This window comes from Pyxicephalus adspersus, chromosome 7 (assembly GCF_032062135.1).
Source record: "Pyxicephalus adspersus chromosome 7, UCB_Pads_2.0, whole genome shotgun sequence".
NCBI lineage: Eukaryota > Metazoa > Chordata > Amphibia > Anura > Pyxicephalidae > Pyxicephalus > Pyxicephalus adspersus.
Window position 1 is genome coordinate 15,774,204 of NC_092864.1, and position 19,853 is coordinate 15,794,056.

The following is a 19,853-nucleotide window of genomic DNA, read 5'->3' on the forward strand; positions in this document are numbered from 1 at the left end:
CGGGTGTGTATAGCAGAGAAATTTGGCTGTGATGCACATCACCATTGCATAAAACCAGGAAAAATGGGCGAATATAGGTGACCTATGTGTGTGTGTTTACATATACACATATCCTCGCTGGGGCCTAAACAGAGGACATTGGAACAGGATTACTGATATCATTCAAGCTCTTTCTATAGACATAAAAACAATTAATTTTGGAAAAGATGAATCCAAATATCTCTTTAAATGCATTAATCTTTACTATGGGATATAGAAGCAAAGTCCTTTTACATCCCAACTGCTTAATGCTCTGTTCAGAGCATTAAACAGTTACTAAATCTTATATGCATATACTGTACAATGCATATGTTCAGATTATTTATATCTCAACATTGGGGCTAATTTATGTAAACGATATAGTAGAAATATATAGTACAAATCTGTGACCCTATGTGGGCTCTTACATTCCAGTCAGCAGCTAAAAACCATAATGGGAAGAAAGTCTAATATATATATATATATATATATATATATATATATATATATATATAAAAATATACACACACATACATACACACATATATATCTATGGATGATACATAGATGAACTCACAAGAAGAAGAATGAGGAATTTAGAAAGTGATAGACGGGGGGATAAAGGACAGAGGACTGAATGAGGTGAGTAGCAGTAAAGCTGTGCTTTAATCATTAAACCCTCACAACCAACTCCAAATGCGTCCACCATAATGAACTGACGGTATAAACCCACCACACTTACTGAATACTGAATGTAAATACTCTGCAAGCCTTTGGAGCAGTGCAAACATGAAATTTATTCCAGCGAGTATTAGTTGCTGGACAGGACTCCTTTTGTTTATAAAGTAAAACACAATATAAGAAATTTGTACAAACTGTTTATTATTGAATTGTAACTGCAGATACATCTATGACAATGGTTCACGTTAAAGGGAACCTGCCCCAAAAGAAACAAGAGGCTCTCATCGCTGACACTGAAAATGCTGTCTCACAATCACTGACTCAGAACTTCTAATCTTTGTCCTGATCTGAAACCTGTTCTAGCTTAGCAAAGGTACCGGTACTTTTTTTTTTAACTGTTAATTGCCTGGCTCTTTTTAGGAAATGCCAGCAATGGTAGCCTTGTGTCTTTCAGAACAGGATTACTTTAGACCAATCACCTATCTGCAGTGACTGGGTTTATTATTACACCTCAGTTATCCTCTGCATATCACACACAGCTCTTGACAATTATTCTTACTGCACAGCTGCATGAGCCGACACTCTGTGATAAGCATACTGTGTGTTTCTGCACAGTCTCTTTCCATAGGAAACATGGCGGCTGTGAAAAAAAACAGCGACTTCTTCAAGTTGACAGCCAGAAATCTTGTGGGCTGGGCAATGGAACAGGCGCTGGGGACTAAAAGAAGATACGATATAGGGGACAGGGCAGATCAGTGCTTCTCCAATGCTTTTGTTAACAACTCGTTGAGGCGTCCCACCATGGGTCTGGGGTCATCATTAAGTCCGGCTGCAATCATTGCATTCTCGTAGACCTGCATGGAGGTAACAGAGATGGTTCAGATTATAGCACAAAAGGACTAAAGTAAAGCTGTGACAGATCTTGTGAGACAAATACGATGGAAGCTGCACATTGTGTTGTCAACTCAATTCACAAAGTTATAATAACATTATTTACCACAACATACTTTATTTTTCAATCAATTATAAATACTTTCTTTCAGTCTACAAACCACTCACAGCTGTTACCTACCTGGTCCAGAAGTAACTTGGCAAGATCCTGGTCTTTGTCTTTAAGTTGTTCTAACTTCTTAATTAAAGGATGCCTGAAAAACAATGACATGTTTTAACGCGACTGGATAGAGGTATAATAGTGCATTGTACTGGCCTTTTATGAACACTTCTACTAGTTTTGAATAGAAGTCTTGGCTGTGTTTAGTATGCATCTGTGAGAGACCTACAGATACCCCAATCAGGTTGTCTCACAGGTCGCTGTCTCTATTTGTGGTTTGTTAGCCTTGCTTTAAGCAACTTTAATTAGTTGTCCAAGGACTGGCATTTCACAAGAGTTGGCAAAGGTATGCTACTAAATGCTATTACGACAAGTATTAAACAGTATGCTCCTAGGACAATACTAATCTGCTCTTAAAATGCAAATTTCATATATATATATATATATATATATATATATATATATATAAAGACCTGTGCCCCAGTATTCTAATAAGTATTGAAGGTGCAGTAAATACCTGATACTTGTGGGTATAAAGGAACATGTTCTTGGCCAATCAGCACAGTCACACAGAGAGATCCATAGTACTGTGTGAGCTTTGACCCATGTTCCTGATAAATTAACCAGGAGGTTGGGAATTGAAGGGAAGTCAAGCGTGTGCTGCAGTTAAGGGCTAAACTCAAATGATCCCATTAAACACTTCTATACACCTCCAACTTATCCTGTTTGTTTTAATTTGCTTACTTTGTTAAGATTTACCCATTCAAGTCCCATTTAGGTGCTGTTTCAAGGTTGGGGTAGGGCTGATTATCTGGTACTGCATGCATGTGATGGCTGGTCCCCAGTTTTACTGTGACCACTGAAGAATCTTCCCCTGAAAACTAAGTGGACTGAACAGCCAGTAGGAAGTGTCCACATTATCTAGGCAATGATGCGGTCCAATGAAGAAGAATGCTACCACCTTGTAAACAGAGTTGGACTTGTAAAAAGACTTGGACTAGAGCATCACATGACCCTAAAGCAAGTAAAAAGTTTTGTTATTTTTTTGCAATGCCATCGATCAGTTAGACAAGGGTGAGGGTGAATATTGAAGCTTACAGATAACATTTACAGTCAATGGGATTCTGATAACCCGTGTTTCATGATATAATTGCCACTTTACATTGTTCCTTGTTTTATTTTAAAATAGTGGTTTATATTATCAGAGGACAGGAAAGTGGCATCAGAGTCATAGGCAACCTTTAGCTATGCAAAAATCAATCTCACCTTTTATTACTACAAGTGAAATGCTTACCCGGTGTTTATCTCTAGTGTAGGCTGCAAGAGCTGTGCTCGCTCCTCATTGGTCTTGGCTAGCTGCTGAGTGCGCAGGAAGTGCCGCGCAGCCCCCATCTCCAGTACAGTTATCATAGCCGGGTGAGTATCCAGACGTGGAGTTACCTGAAAACAAAACAGGGCTATTTTTCAAGGGGTGGAATTGATTGACTATGTTTAATAGCTTTCATTCTACATCTGCTCAAGGTTATGGATTCTGTAATTGCTGGTGTTCAGGTTTCAAAATCCACCATATGCATACATTTTTGATGCATGAGAAGCCAACAGAAGCTCATCAGCTTTCTCAGATAACACATAAATATACAGAGTATGCTCCAGCTCTAAAGCTGCCCCTGTGTATGTGTGCAAAGAATGGTAGTAATATTAAACAAAAACAAAAGGTAAGGACTAAGGTGGATAACTTCGAGAGACCCTGTCACCGTTAGCACCTTAATTTCGCCTCTCTTTCCTGTTTATTTCGTGGCTGCCAATTTGAAATTCTTTTTGCTTCTGGATATAAGGTAGCACATGAACTCCATCCATGATGTAGTTCTTGTGCCTAGCAGCTGATTTCCAGACCTAAAAACTGGTCAATGGTGATGTTATTGCACCCTTTAAATTCTGACACCACTGGTGCCAACACTGGTTATGGTGGTAGCTGCACCAGAAGAGGACCAAGGGAGAACTGTACAAGTTGTTTTATAAAAAGTACTCTAAAAAGGATTTACTTTACCTTAATATTGGCCACTCGTGTCCCCAAGCCATTCCTCATCCAAGCCATCAAATCCTCTGCTTCTTTTTCAGACAGTTTGTCAGAAGCTGAAAACCAAACATAAGGGGTTACAAGGATGAACATATCTCTTGCTGGTCTTAGCTTTTATAGATGGTTATGTCTAAAACTACAAAAATGATAATATACCTGTGCTATCCTCAAACTTCTCCTCCTTGTAGTGATCCACCACGATGTCTGTCTCCACCGAGATGAGCTTCTTCTTGTCAAACTCTCTAAGATGCAGAAGAGTCAGTTCGTCAAACTGCTCAAAGCAGAACAAAACCTGGAGGAGGCACAATAAAGAGTGTAAGATAAGAGTAATTAAAGCCACCTAGAAAATAAAGAAACAAAGATACATAAAGTGAGAACTTCGAAGAGTCTTACCTCTGTCTGTTTCTTTTTCATGGCTTCATAGTATGGACTGTGCTCAGCAAGGTGTCGGTTGGGTGCACACAGGTAGTAGATGTTGCGAGTTCCTGCTTGCATACGGCTGCAGTATTCTGTTAGGCTGGTCTGCTGACCTGAAGGCAGAGCTGAGGACTCAAACCGCAACAGCTTGCCAATATCCTCCTGTTATTAAATTATAAAGTCACTAAATAGTTATTAGGGAGTACAACTATACTAAACTTTTCCAACAGTGGTACTGTTTACAGCATTTACTTGATTTAGGATGTTGTAAATTAAAGCCATGCCATCAACAAGGCAACCTAAGCATGACTCTAGGAAACATTAGATGTCCATGGGACAATCTTCAGCAGTACCAAGGTGATAGGAAGTGACATCTGTGGCTGAATATTCTAAGGAAGAAAATGCTTGGTAATTGTTTGATGGGGTGGATCATGCCAGTACAGAAAAAGCTAATGGAGCAGCTTTCCTGCACCTATTGCAATCCTTAGGTCAATGAGCTGATGGTAGGACAGAGCTGCCTAATGAACCATTCTGCTCTGATCAGTTTTTCACCAAAACTTTTTCCTAAACTGAGCAAGAAGTATCCAAAGCAATACTAAGTGTAGTAAGGCAGGGCTGGGGAGTGGGACAATAACATCTGACACAATTCACAGTGCAAAAAAGTTTATATGCGTGTGTGATAGCGATATATATTATTGATAGCGATATATATTAGCGATATTGGGCTGCATATTTGCTCTGGCTAAGTCATGCGAACTAATAAAATTGAGCATGACAGCTAGGCAATGTTTTGTGTTAAATGTCTGTCAATAATCACAGCCTCCAAAGTTCACTTATAAAAGCTTTGTTTAAAAGCTTTTAAAAGCTTTGTTTTAAAGAATTTCGAACTGCGCTATTAGAGATATACAGCAGACCACTGAAGGAAATATTTATTGCACAGATAATGCTCATGTCTTTCAATATAAATGAACTATATTCTCACCTTCACATCTTGTTCGGCAGTGGTAACAATTCCTTCCCGGATAAAGAGACCGTAATCCTCAAAGAACTTGCTGTATTTTTCAGGGTCCTTCTTACACTGGTCCAGGAAGAATTTGATCAGCCGTTTCTGTAGCACATCACGCAATTTCCTGACAGAAGCATTGCATTAAAAAAAAATGAAAAAGACTATCTAATATAGATATCTGAGTATCTGATATTAATGCACAGTTCTGTAGAAGTAGAGGGGGAGATGTATTAGAATAAATGTTTTAATTAGACATAAGAATCTGTTAAAAATTAGGCATTCCCAATCAACAATTGATCCATGTATTGATCAGGAATGCTTGTACTCAACATTCAGGCAAGAGCTTTCCTTAACTACCACCAGCCAAAGTTCTCCTGCCGTTTAGTATAACAGATGGTTGTTATTATAAATGCAAGAAGCACTTATTAGCTGATGATTGTTAACCACCTGAGCGTTACACTGAGGTCTAGATTTCTGTACCAAAAGCCTTACAGGTTTTCATGAAATTTTTTTTTTTAAATTGTAGACCTGTAACTTACAGAAATATGTCCGAATAGGGGTCTAGTAGATATAATGAATATAAAAAAATGTTTGAAACACACAATCATGTAAAAAAAAAAGCTTAAACAAGAATACATAAATAAATGAAAAATACTGAAAATGCGATAATTCGGTATATTGTATAGTAATATATTTTTCTAAAACACCTCCCTAGTGTCCAACCGTCCAACGTCACATACCTATAGACAAAACCACATAAATATATTTTCTATTATTTTGTATTGGATTGGATACAGGACTTTGTATCCAATCCAATACTGAAAATGCGATAATTCGGTATAATGTATAGTAATATATTTTACTAAAACACCTCCCTAGTGTCCGTCACATACCTATAGACAAAACCACATAAATATATTTTCTATTATTTTGTATTGGATTGGATACAGGACTTTGAATTCAATCCAATACAAAATGAGAACAAAATCTCTCATTATGTATTAGATTGAATACAAACTCCTGTATCCAATCCAATTCAAAATACATACTTTGTATTTATTTTTAATTGAAACTCATTCATTCATTTTGTATTAGATTGAATACAAACTCCTGAATTCAATCCAATACAAAATGAATGAATGAGTTTCAATTTGAATTTCCCGCACACGCGCCGACGTCATCACGCACGCACAAGAAGCCGGCCGGCTGTTTTTTTCTCCGCCGGCCGGCTTCTTGTTTCAGAGATCACCCGGCGCTGGAACGAGAAGGACGTGGGACGATCAGCGGGACCAGGTAAGAAGCCGGCCGGCATCTTGTGGTCCGGCGGCCGGCATCTTACCGGTCCCGCTGGTATAGGAGACGGCACCCGACGCTGGAGGACGACGCTGGAACACAGACCCGACGCTGGAACACGGACCCGACGCTGGATGAGCACAGCGGGACCAGGTAAGTGGGATTTTAATATAGGCGAAAAAGTACGGGGTTATCGATCGTTGCAAAAAATTTTTGCACGAAAAAGTACGGGGTTAGCGGTTGGGAGGTTAAAGAGCACTCATGGTTGAATGTCAGATGTATAGGTCGATGGGTGCACAATAATAATTCAGGTAAACGATCAATATCAGGGAGATAGCAAACCTGTCTTGATCAATCAATCAGTGTACGTCGTTAACTTTGCTTATACATAGACAAGTTGTGGGAATTTGGGGAGATAGCTAGCATTGCACTATTATTTTCCTGTCTTACTGATGTTAAACAGGATTTATATAGCACCAACATATTACGCAGCGCTGTACATTGGTCACTGCTAGTTCCCAGTGTTAATTAAAGCAGAGACCCAAGATTTTCAAAATTCACAATTTAGACTCATGGAGTATTGAAGATTATATGATCCAGACACTTTAGTACCAAAAATGGTTACTATAGGAATATAAAACAATATGAACTCTATACAATATGAAAGAACAGAGATAACCTTGTGGAGACAATAACATTGAAATTTTGGTAGGCAGAAACTGACCAGTAAAATTAGTGTAAGTGAAGGTACTGAAAAGAAGCAAGTGTGAAAGGGTCTTGCAGTGCCTGCCAGAAAAGGTCTGGGATGGGGTATATGTAGCACCCAGACTGTGGTATTACCTGTATTAAAGGCTCCAGGGAAGCAGAGTGGTCAGTTATTTGTAGAGGTTTTAAGAGAAACAATCTGGTTCTTTAGGGCCCTGGAGCCGGCCAAGGAAAGTGAAGGGGGGGTTCCTTGGCCAATCCTCATTGGGATATGTACACCTGCACTCAGGTGAAATTTAAGAGGAGGTAATTATACAGAAGGGAGTTCAGTTAGTTCCCGGGGCTGTGAGGGAACAGAGCTTTGCCTTGCTAAAGCAACGATTACATATGAGTGGAACATGCTTGTTTAGTTATCTAAAGACTACCTTGTATTGGTTAAGCTTTAAACTGCTTTACTGTTAGTCAGCAAAGGACTATCTCAGTAAAGGTATATAGTTGCTCAGCCAAGCCATTTCTTTTGTTTGTTTGGTGCTCTTCTGACCCATTGCTATAGGCAATCCCACACAAAGAATAAACTTTCTTAAAGCAAGTAATATTTCTCAGCTTACCTAATTAGAGCACTCTCCTGCAGCAGTTCCCGGCTAAGATTGAGAGGAATATCCTCACTGTCCACGACACCTACATACAATAATGAGAATATATCATATAGTGAGATGAGTCAAGGTATCAGGTCACTAAATTCAAGCCAAATATTCTTAAAGCAGAACTCTGGGCAAACAACTGAACATACAGATGCAATACATACATGAGAGCCATTTAATCATTGTATTTTTTTTTTGTTTTAATATTCAGAATTCAGCATTATGTAGTTGCTGAAGACTGATGTAGTTATACATAAATTGCTCACCCCGCAAGAAACGCAGCCACTTAGGTAGAATGTCTGTGGCTTTGGTCTGGATGAGAACTTTCCTGCTGTACAGAGCCAGGCTTGATCCCAGCTCCCTACTTACATCAAACATGGAGGGTTTCTGTTTGAACAAAGAAAGAAATTCATCACAATGCAACAAAAGCAAGATCACATCAAAACCTATGGAAGAAATGCATTTCTGCTTATACGCACAATCTATTTAGAAGCTGTGACAAAACTCACCATCTCTGGAACGTAGAAAATGCTGCGGATATTGAGAGGAGCGTCAGCCTTGTAGTGAAGAGTGTAGCGTGGTTTGTCATAAGCTTGGGCAATAAAACGGTAGAATTCCTCGTGCTGAAATTCTCCGATCTCCTTGGGATCCATCATCCACAAAGCCTGAAGACAGAGGCATCAAACATTGAAAAGCAGGAAAAAGGAGACTGAAGTACAATTCAGAAGCTCACAATAAAAATGTAATAAAAGCTGAAATTTAACTGTTGTGGCTTCCTTTTGCATGTCTAAAGCTTTAGTCGTTTATGTTCCAGCCACATAACTTTTGCCGTGCTACATGTGCAACAACCTATGTTTATGTGAGATTTCCTCACTTAGAACATATTTACTCTATTACCAAAACCTAGCCTAGTGCAAGAATAGGCATCTAATAAACACTTTGCTATCTAAGTGACTAAATCTCAGCCCCCTACCCTTCCTTTATACTTAGAGACAGCATCTTGAAGTTGGCAATAGAGTTAAATATTCTACCACAAGGTTGCCCTACACATAGGAACTATACAAGCTTTTCTACATACCCCATACGGAGGTGTGACATTCCACACTAGCAAACAAATGGTTAATGTATGGCACTGTTCTCTGCATTTAAGGAAGCCTAAGGAAGTGTATGTAAACCCCAACAATGTACTTTACTAAATCCCTAAAAAAACTGTTTTGCAAGTTCCCATGCACGCTACATTGTTATCTAGATCAAGGAGTGAGTGTGGTCACCCAGGAACAGAAAGAATGTTACTAACAAGATCAGCTTGTAACAACTCAGAATCTTAAATTTCCCTAACAAGGACAGAGGAAACAAAAAAGTTCTAACACTTATCCAAAAAAAAAAAAAAGCAGGACTTTTAGGACATTTTAATTGGCCTGATATAACAGAGTAATTGGTATTATCAAATAGTAAAGAGTCCCATGCTACTGTTACAAAGATTTATTATAGGAAAATTAGATCCACAGAATGTAAAGGAATCTACTTGATAAGGGAAGGTAACAATTACTGAATTAGAAGACTCAAACATTTACAAAAAATGTAGGTAGGTAATACAAGCAGCTTGGCTAAAATGTCAAACAGTTCAACATGTAAAAGCTTTGGTGATGGGATGGACTAAGATTCTCTCTCTCTCTGCCAGGGTTCCTTAACTTAGCAACCTCAACTTTAGGTGTATGTAAAAATTACATATAATACGTATTACCAGTCCCCGATACGGTGGTTGCATGGTTTATTTTTACCTGGTAACCCTTCAAGGGTGGCTATACTCGAACTATTGTATCTTTTGAAGGAGCAATGGTTATCCTTCAGGCTAGACACATCTCAATCTCCTAACCTTAAGCCTTGGGGTGTTGGGAGTTTACAGAAGTAAAGGCAAAATAATCTGGTATCTTCTGTACTTTTTAAAAATATTCTTAAAAAGGATGCTGCCACTGCATCTAAAGGCTGGTAAGCTCAGATACATTGCATTTTTGTTCTGAGGTTTAAATATTCTTTAAGGAGAGATAGAAGAACTGTGTTATCACTTTTCACATCTTACCTGTAAGGTATTGATCCTCTTTCCATTCAGGTAAAGGGGGAAGCTGACAAAGTTGCTGTACTTTGTGACCACCTCTGAAATGTTACAGAAGAAAAATAAACTTATCTACATGAATCAGCAGTGCATTTCATTTACATTCCTATTCAAACAAGTAATTGAGCTTTCTCTGTTATAATACAGTTTATACTTCAGTATACAACTGACCTCATAGTTTTATCACATTGGCACATTAATCAGTAACAATCTCCAAATATTAGGGATTGGTGGATTAGACCAAAAGTCTATAAACACCTGTGTAGGAATTGGCACGGAAAGCTGGGTTACAGTGATGCCCTTTGCCTTTTCATAAGCTAAAATTCCTACCTTTCACTCTGTCCTCAGTGGCAAACTCCTTACATTCATCCTTCAGATGGATGACGACTTTTGTTCCTGGTCTCACTCCACTGGCCTCAGCCAGCTCAAAAACACCAGACCTGTGGATAAAGAAGCAACCATGAGCATCAATCTAAAACAAAGCAATTATAGACTGACTGACGTAAAGAGTGATGAACTTCTATTATCAATCCTTGATTACAAGTAATGTAATCTCAGACTTTTTAACAATCAGTCAGAATTATCCCTGATAAAATATATAATAAGCGGATGATACACAAATCTAGGAGCATGAAATACAGGGGTCATCTTCCAGGCCGTGCAGTGTACAGTGTAGTGTGGAAATGATAAATCTGTCTCCACACAAACTCAAATTGACCAAATCAACCTGCAGACATTAATTGTATCTTTAGCTGTTTGACTAAAGTTTTGTTTAAAACAATGTGTTATGGAAGAAAAATGATTAAAAATGTACAATTTATATATATAGCTCACTGCTGAAAGTATACTATTACTATGGCACCTACCGTCACTATTTAAAGCAGTGTAAATTAAAAACCTGCAAGCTAAAGCTGTCCTACCTCCTAGGACACTAACTTAAACTTAAGGTCTCACATACTAAGAGTACAGCCACCCCCCCCCCAAAAAAAAAGGAGTAATATCCGTCTGCTTGCTTAATGTCTATCCTGCTGGTAACCTAAACTATAGGATCTGCCATTTCAACCACTGACACTCCATGTAAGCTGTGCTGGATATAAAGGAAAAGTGGTGTGTAATTCTTTTTGTGGAGTAGTTAAACATCCTTCACTCACCCATCAGATGTCCAGCAATACCCAGCACTTTCAGGCTCTGAGGACTGTGAGTAAACGACAACCTTATCTGCAACCATGAACGCGGAATAGAAACCAACACCGAACTGGCCAATTATCTTCCCAGAACTGTCAGCTTGATTCTGCAGAGCTTCTAAAAAGGCCTATAAGAAAAATTAGTTGAGTGCAGTACATTTATTATACATATTGTGTTATAATTATCAGCATATACATTTATACATACATATCATATACATATCTTTACTTTCAAGTGAGCCCTTACCTTTGATCCAGATCGAGCAATGGTTCCTAGGTTGGAGACCAGCTCCTCCTGTGTCATCCCCACTCCAGTATCCTGCAGAACAAAGTCAGATTTATGACAAATGACATATACATTGTATTAAACTTACCTGTTAGGATGGCCTAATGTCTATTACAAAAAGCTAAACCTAAGCTGGGTGGGTAACCCCCCACACCCACCCTCTCCAAGGAATTAGGAAACACGATTTTTTGTCTAATGTTCATCCTCTTAAGTGAGGGGCGTATAGCTGCGGTTCCCACCAATAGTCATTCAAAGAATTTTTTGTTCTTTAAATTATGCCAGTTACGAACAGTGGGTGAAAGGCTGCTAGTAGAAATTCAAAGTTTTTATTACTGACACACTGTGCATCGATATAACAGCCCTACCATAGGTAACTGTAACGCTGTGGATTTGTCACCCAATACCTCATACCTGGATAGTGATGGTCCCTTTATCACTATCTGTCTGTAGGTGAATCTCCATCTCTGGAAAGGCATTGCCCTGGGACAGGAGCTTGTGACGGAGTTTTTCAAGAGCATCACTGGCATTTGAGATCAGCTCCCGAATAAAGACCTGCCAAAGGAAAAGCCAAATTATAAACAGAAATTCTAATTGTATTAGTTTTATTTGATTGTTCTATCATTCATTTTAACAAAATATCTCATATAAGAGGTATGCGAGTGCAAGTTATGTCCACATCAATCAGTTGCACTTTCCCTGTTGTTGGAGCAAGCTGGAATGAAAGACAGCTTGCTGCAGTCTGCTTCTATGGAAACATAATGGTAATGCAAGAGACTGATTTAGTTAAAAAGAGCAATAGTCACTACTTGCATTACTCCTTTGTTAATTAGCCTCTAATGCCTACCACTGGTACGGGTCTTCCTGCAGGATACATGGGGCTATCAATACTGCAGGCTTTCAAGGCTGTCCTGTGACACTGACCTAAATAGCAGACAAATCAGTATATACAGCCTCCAGAAGGAGTCACACACCTTCCTTTTTCTACAAGAATCAGGTTTAGTTGGTTGTATGATGGTACTTCAACTTTTACATTCAGTGTTTGGTTTTCCTATCAGAGAAAGTGTAATGCATGTACCCTGTATTCAATACTATTAAATATTTCAGACAAAAAACAACAAAAGAGAAAAAAAAAATCACTTTTTTTTAAAGAAAATAATAGTTATTGGTCAAATTTATAGTGACCAGGGGCATTAACCCAAGCCCTAATTTGTGGGGCACCCCTCTCCAGAATGTAGCTCTATACTCTGCACCTTGAGAATTTTCATAGAGTAGATTGAGCTTGGTATCTGTTGAGAATCATATGAACAAGGAAATATTTTGCCCAACTCATCCCAAAATGTTAGTATATTTTTTGAGGTGTTCTTTATAGTGGCTTTATTTACTTAGGGTAAGTAGAGCTGACAATTTGTACCTCTTTTTCTGAGTATAATGAGCGTGCAACAATGTCCAAAAGTTTTTTAGTCTCAGCCTGAAACTCATGTTTAGAGGCAGAACCTGTAAAAGAGTAAACACAAAAAAGTTTTTTTTAAACAACTATATTACACTATAAAGTACAACAGAAAGTTAATGGGAATACCTCTCTGGAAAGGAAGTAACTTCCTCCACAAGGAGACATGACATCTTTTTACACGTCCTACCCTTCCCAAAACCACGGCACATTTGACAGCCCTTTTACATTCTTCAAACAGGAAATTTTGACACTAGTAAAGCACTTGTCATCTCTATGGAATCACTCCCAAGCTAGCCAGGCCAGCAAGATTGTGTTCCCTCAAGAAAGATTCAGCAGCGTTTGGGGCCAGGGAGGCAGCGATTCCACAGAGATATTCAGAAATTCTCTCCCATGTGACTCTGTCGCTAGCAATGTGTCATCAGCAGCAGAGGCGCCCATGTGGCATCAGCCTTAGGTGGCGTAAACAGCTGGAGAGATCAAGTAAAGAGCAATGGTTTCCTATACCTGAAACAATATTATATAGTGGAAAGCTGTTCCCCTCTCCAGTACACACTCCAACATGTAATTCTGCTGCTTAGTACTTTGTTTCTCTGGTACAACATGTTGAAATCATGGCTGTTACAATGATGGGAATGATCGAAGTGCTTGGTGCAGCCCTCAAATATAATGGGGCTCCCCTGAAGATCTATCACTTAGCTTGGCCCACTGTTCCATTTGAAGGTGACACATCTGATGTACAGTCTAAATGGACTAAGGCAGTGTGTTCTTTTCAGCACCGCCTATTTTCGAGAGGAAAATCTGCCTATTCTGACAGCTTGGAAGCAAAAAGATTGTAGTATGCCAGGAGGAGTAGTTTACCGGCATTAAACTCAGTAACTAAGAAGTACTGTGGGAATGCTGGAGTCTTTTAAATAATGAAAATATATTAAAAGGTTCAACAATTATTAATCATATTAGTTTTAAAATTGTGATTGTGGAGGGGGAAAGAGTATGGTTTGCCTTGCTCACCAGGTCAGTTTTATAAGTATTATTTTGAATCGATTAGACAAAAAAGAAATGTAAATCGATTTAGGAAGTGCTAAGTTTAAGATTGACCTTGTTATAGTGTATGGGCAGCAATAAATAGAAATTTGCTAATACTTTGCATTCCATTTGTTTTAAAGTTAAACTTTAGGTCACATTTCTCTAAAGCTCTCTTCCCTATTTTAACAACATCAATAGTAATAGCAAAATGTAGATATACTCTGTTGCTGGGAGTAGGGATCACTATGGTGGTTGAAACTGCTTGATTTGCTGACTGCAGCTCCTCAGTGTACGCCATTTTCCATAATTCAATGGGCTATTAGAAAGAGAGGTGGGCAGGCAGTGGACAAGACTGAGTTGGTGGCTACACTGAGCTTTCTTTAATACTATGTCACTACTCACAGAGCCACATATGCACAACTATCAATCAAGTCATGCAGGCATGAATGGGTAGGTACAGACTGGGAGTCTCATCAGTCTGGTAATGAGCACCGCACATAGGAAATGCCAGGGAGGAGTTACACAACTGCTAGCCATATTCAAGAAAGGAGAACAGCAGCCACCAATACTGGGGACACTAAGACTACAAACAGACGTCAAAGGATTCTCATCCGATAATCACCTCAGGATTGATATCTGCCGAGAATCTGCCATGTGAACAGCGCTAGTCATTTATCATTCATTGATTCAACATGTCTGACCCACGAACGAACGTAATGAAAGTGAAGGGGAGAGAGCACAACTGGGTGCCACTCCATCGCTCTCCTCTCCCTTCTTCATAGAGCAGAATGGTGCTGTAAGTATAGCACTCATTCATGCATCCTGCAGTCTTTTATTGTGAAAACATTGTGAAAGATACTTTCCAACGACAATTATTGCACGTGTGTACACAGCCTTAGCCCAAGCTCTACTATCATCCTTATGTGTGACACCTTTGCTATTCACAGCAATCATTTAGCATACATTTAGTTATTTGTCTCCTCACCTTGCACACTTTCAGTGTCAGAAATGATGGTATGTAGCACTGGTTCCTCTTCCTTGGTCTCTGCAGTCTGTGTGCTGTATCTTCGGCAGGCTGTGGCACTGAGGGAACAAAGGCTGTTTCTGGAGGAGGTCAAAGAATGCCAGGAAGATAGCTGGCATCGGCGGATAAAACCTGGGAGAAATCAAACAGTTGCTCATTTTATTTTATGCCCAATATCACATTCATGATGGTAAATTTCACTTGTTTGACTTGTAGCAATCACTTCAATATGCCAATAAAGTGTATTTCTGTGCAAATAAAGCATATTCAGTACATTTCCAAATGTTTAAAAAGTAAAAGTAAACTAAAACATCCTGTGTTTTCTGCCTGCTCATAAATCTCATTGTTGTCTGCACTGTCAAGTTTTCTCTGTCGACTACAGAACACCTCATCCTAAGGCATATTGCAGGAGGGCTACTATCCACCATATTAACTGGCAAAAAGTGAATGAAGGACGAGAATAAACAAAACTATACAAGTGTGTTGTTTTTTTTAATCGTGGTCATAGCTTTGCTATGTTTGAGTCAGCCTATTAAGGCAAACTGATGAGGGCTGTCACTTGTAATTTATTTGTAAAGTTGCAGGGTCGGGGCTGACGTTCTAATCCTTGCTTCATCTGGAACAAGCAGTATATTTGTTCCAGGGTATTGACTCATTGGATATATCAAAGCCAACACAAAACAGCCAAACTAAAAGCTTAGGCAGCGGGTCAAACAATCTCTGATGATAAGAGGGTTACCAAATCTGAGATTTGTTAACCCTTTATTTTGTCATGCCTACATTATAAAGATATCTGCAGAAGCATCTCCTCCAAGAAACTGAGATTCCTCTATTTAGTTATTGTTAAATATTCCAAAAGCAAAACTGTTCATAGAGATTGCATTAAAGGGGAACTGAACTAAGAATCCACCATCACACCTGTCATTACTGCAGAAAGATACAGGTGATGTTCCTTCTGCAATAATCCCTCCTGCCTGTTGATCACTCTAAGTAAATGTCAAAAAACTGACATGCGCATGCGCAGCTTTAGTTGCCTGGATACCTGGTAATCCCGGCTTCCCCTGCTCATGCCGGGAATGAATAAAGATTGTCTACAGAAAGAGAAGAAAGGTGGCGCCCTGCAAGGGAACAGGGACAGATGAGTATCGTGGGTTCAGTTCTGCTTTAACGTCCACCTACAAATGTAGGAGAGGATAACTGGCCGGCATTTCTGCAGTTTGCGGATTTGTTTTTAGAGGTGGGACCAAACATGACTCAAGTTGCCATTTACAAATAAGAGCTGCCAAGGTATCAGTGCCAAGAACTACAAGCATTTTAAACAGGAACTGAATTCTAGAAGCTGTGCCCAAAAAAAGACATCAGAGGGCAGATGACTATTGTCAGTATTGCATGTTCTCTCTTTGGAGATGACCTTTCCCCAATTACTAATATACCTTACTATGATCTGCATCGCATCTCTGTTTGTTGTGGCCATCTTGGTGAAGGCAGAGATTTGCTTCCTCATATCAAAGCCTCCAGCAAAGACGGCAACGACAGTTTTCAACACAGTATTTGTTTTAAGCTGGGTGGGAAGAAATTGTAGGTGGGTGGCACCCCCCTGTATTGTGACCAAACTCTTCAGTAATCACCCAGAGACAGGCGGTGGTTACTGAAAAGTGCCGGGTGGTGCGCCTGGCTAAAAGGGTCTGGGGAGAACACTGAACAATTAGCAGCACTGTACTGACATCACCAAAACTACTAGGACGTGAAATGAGGATGCAGATATACAGCAACAGGCTAATGATCAGGGGTGCCTAAGCAATCCATACAATGGGGAACAACTTTCATATTAGGGCACAATTAACATTTTTAGATATTGCATATAACGTTGCAAACCTTTAAACTTTAGGCTCAGTCCCACTTTAACTACAGATAGGCCGCAATAATGAAAGCTCCACAACAAATAGTATACTGAAGGTAGCTCACACGATAGATGTTGTAACTCTCTGACCTTGTCCCGACTGGTGGGGTCAGCATGCCCAGTGAAGCAATATGTACAGATCAAATACCTAACGGGACAAATGTCTGCCTATCCAATGTACGCACACTTTTACAATTCACATTTAACATGTTAAGATAAAAATAACATTACCAACCTGCAACTCGATCTCTTTTATTAAACACTGAGCACCAGACTGACCTGTCTGCCATTACTACTTTACATTCTTGTTCCTTACAAACTGCCCAGTGGCAGCTGGAATTAATCCAAGTAGAGTTGGAAAGGGTTAAAAATAAATAGGTCAAATTAATTCTTAATAATTAGAGGCGATCCGTAAGATCCAATAAACTTAACTTTCATGCAAATCACATGCAAATTGGCTCAGTTTCAAGTTGGAGCAATTTGCATAAAATGGCATCTTTACCAATACCTGACACAGCAATGTAATGTTACTATGGTTCCCTAATTAAATAAAATCTAAAAATTATTAAAGTAATTGTGTAAAAGTAGTAAAACCCACTTTATTACAGGCACAATGGAGATTCAAACCCCTTTAGTGGGGATAAAAAAAAAGTGATAGAGAAACCCCAAATAATAATCAAGTTCCGCATTCAAAAATCAGCAGCAGGCAGGGCTTTTATTGTAAAAGTGGCAGACGATGTCTCTGTATTATAAAACATAACAGTGTCCCAGCATTACCCGGGGCCGGGACAGAATGATCTCACACACCTATTCACAGGAGTCATTCCAGCCAGAAAAGGACTGGAGGACGGTATGGTGCCCTTGATGGAGCGATAACAGGTGACAATAAGTGTAAATAAAACAACTTCAAACAATCAGGTAAGTTTATTTTATTGCAGCAGGGACATCACCTGTCCCTAAAAGCCCCAGCCTGGTCATGATTTTTACTTTCAAGCCCAAATGTAATCTTCTTTATAAAATATTCTGGGCAGAAAATTCCTATTGCTGCTCTGGACAGCATTGATCTCTGTACAACGGTTATGAGGGTACCTGAACTCCCATTGATATACAAACACAAATCCCAGCCATGGAGTCATGCTGCAATCTCTGTACTGTAGTAGGTCAGCCAGCTGATATCAGGTAGCACAGCATGCTGCAAACATCTGGAATCCAATATATAGCCGGCTGTGTATGGCAAGGCATGCTGAGACCCGTAGTACCAAGGCAAAAGTGGCACATGAGAGCGCCAGGTATCATTTCTCCTAGATTGTAAGCTCTTCAGGGCAGGGTCCTCTCCTCCTCCTGTGTCACTGTCTGTAATCTGCAACCCCTATTTAATGTACAGCACTACATAATATGTTGGTGCTATATAAATCCTGTTTATTATTAATAATAATAATATACAAGGAGATCGGATGAACCAGCCCTGGGGGTCACAAATCTTAACCACAACTTCTCTCCTTGTGCCAAAATCTCCACCCACCCTTTTCCTAGGTTCAGCAGCCCTCCTGATTAGCTAGGATAACAAACGGCCACAGATGATACACGGAGGTCATTGGTTGTGGGGTACACATGGGGCCTGTATGTACACAGGTGAGCTGCGGGCTCTGTCCATCATACCGCCATTATCATATTTCTGATTGGCTAGGATAACAAACGGGCACAGAAGTTACACTGAGGTCATTGGTTGTGGGCTACACATGAGGCCGCTGGCTCTGTCCATCATACCGCCATTATCATATTTCTGATTGGCTAGGATAATATACGGGCACAGAAGTTCACTGGTTGTGGGGTACACATGGGGCTGGTATACACACAGGTGAGCTGCGGGCGCTGTCCATCATACAGCCATTATCATATTTCTGATAAGCTCAGACTACAAATCCTGATTTCTACCATCCAATGAAAACGGAAAATAACAGTCACATGACTATAAAACAGCAGGCTGAGGAGGTGTCATGGTAACCGATTCTTCATCATGGCCCCATGCTTTATGCTGTCCATAGGGAATAAATGGGGGCAGTGGCTGGTGACCGGCCATTAAAACAACCCTGACACTGGGGGGCGCTATGTGTGACCTTCACCTTAGGCCGTTGTCATTGCTTTGTGACTTTGTAAACCTGTTAGAATGAGAGCACTGACACCTGCAGCAACAGGAGCGAGACTCACAGAGAGGGCTTCTCCCTGCTTACCTTATCATTAAACCCCCCAAGGTCAATATAAATACCCAGTCCTAGCTGGAGCCTGTAGAACTACAACCCCCAGCCTGTCATTGTGTCTCTGACACACAGCACACCATGGAGGACACTTAGATGACAGACCATGGACACCACGTGGGTGTCACAACCCGGCTCCCCTTCGTAAAAACTATATATATGACGTCATAACAGAGAAGGTCGTGACGTCAGGAGACTTACCGCTAGGGCTCCGCCCCGAGGCGAGGGGCACAGGCCGGCCCCAGGCTCTCAATGCCCGGCTTAGGTTTCCTCTCAGCAAAGCAGCAGCCGCCATGTTGCTTCTGTGCCTGTCACGTGACTGACGTGTATTGTGCGCGACGCCGGCGCAGTGATGATTTACCAGCTGTGGCAATGTCATTGGGGTGGTGGAGGGGAACTGCAGAGGACAACATGTACCCTGCTCACTGTCTGCCCCATTATAAGGCTGCTGTTATGTAACCAACATACTATGCATTGTAATCACAATAAAACCTGACTTGCTATGAAATTGCTGGGTGTGACAAGAATTAAACAGATTGGAGACCCAGTGTAATATAGGCAACCTCACAATATCTAATGTGTGGAGAAATTAAGAATTTATTGCTGTGTCCCCATTAGGGAGATTTAGGACCCCTTAAAGAGAAAGTAAACTGAAAAACACTGACAAAAAAAATCCACATACCTTCAATCCCGCAGCGCAGCCAGTCTGTACGGAGGTGTCTTCCATCT

The 19,853-nt window shown here is 40.0% G+C and overlaps 1 protein-coding gene across 1 annotated transcript; it reads right to left on the bottom strand.

Moving 5' to 3' along the window:
* Positions 1-883: 883 nt before the first annotated feature.
* Positions 884-19,468, bottom strand: TRAP1 (TNF receptor associated protein 1). Its single transcript, XM_072417605.1, has 18 exons — positions 19,326-19,468; positions 14,931-15,101; positions 12,884-12,966; positions 11,884-12,024; positions 11,434-11,505; positions 11,154-11,314; positions 10,333-10,442; positions 9,970-10,043; positions 8,399-8,554; positions 8,156-8,276; positions 7,857-7,926; positions 5,227-5,374; positions 4,221-4,406; positions 3,984-4,119; positions 3,798-3,883; positions 3,045-3,190; positions 1,772-1,844; positions 884-1,553 (listed from the first exon to the last, which is right to left on the bottom strand). Exons 1-18 carry the CDS (start codon positions 19,417-19,419, stop codon positions 1,452-1,454), a joined length of 2,130 nt encoding a protein of 709 aa, XP_072273706.1. The 5' UTR covers positions 19,420-19,468; the 3' UTR covers positions 884-1,451.
* Positions 19,469-19,853: the final 385 nt, after the last annotated feature.

Bases quoted from the DNA above. Each gene is read 5' to 3' on its own strand.
- TRAP1 (XM_072417605.1), bottom strand. From the start codon at position 19,419: ATGGCGGCTGCTGCTTTGCTGAGAGGAAACCTAAGCCGGGCATTGAGA. The intron at 11,315-11,433 runs GTAAGGGCTCAC...TTTTTCTTATAG, and splicing joins TTGCTCGATCTGGATCAAAG to GCCTTTTTAGAAGCTCTGCA. The intron at 8,555-9,969 runs GTAAGATGTGAA...CTCTGTCTTCAG, and splicing joins AGAGGATCAATACCTTACAG to GCTTTGTGGATGATGGATCC.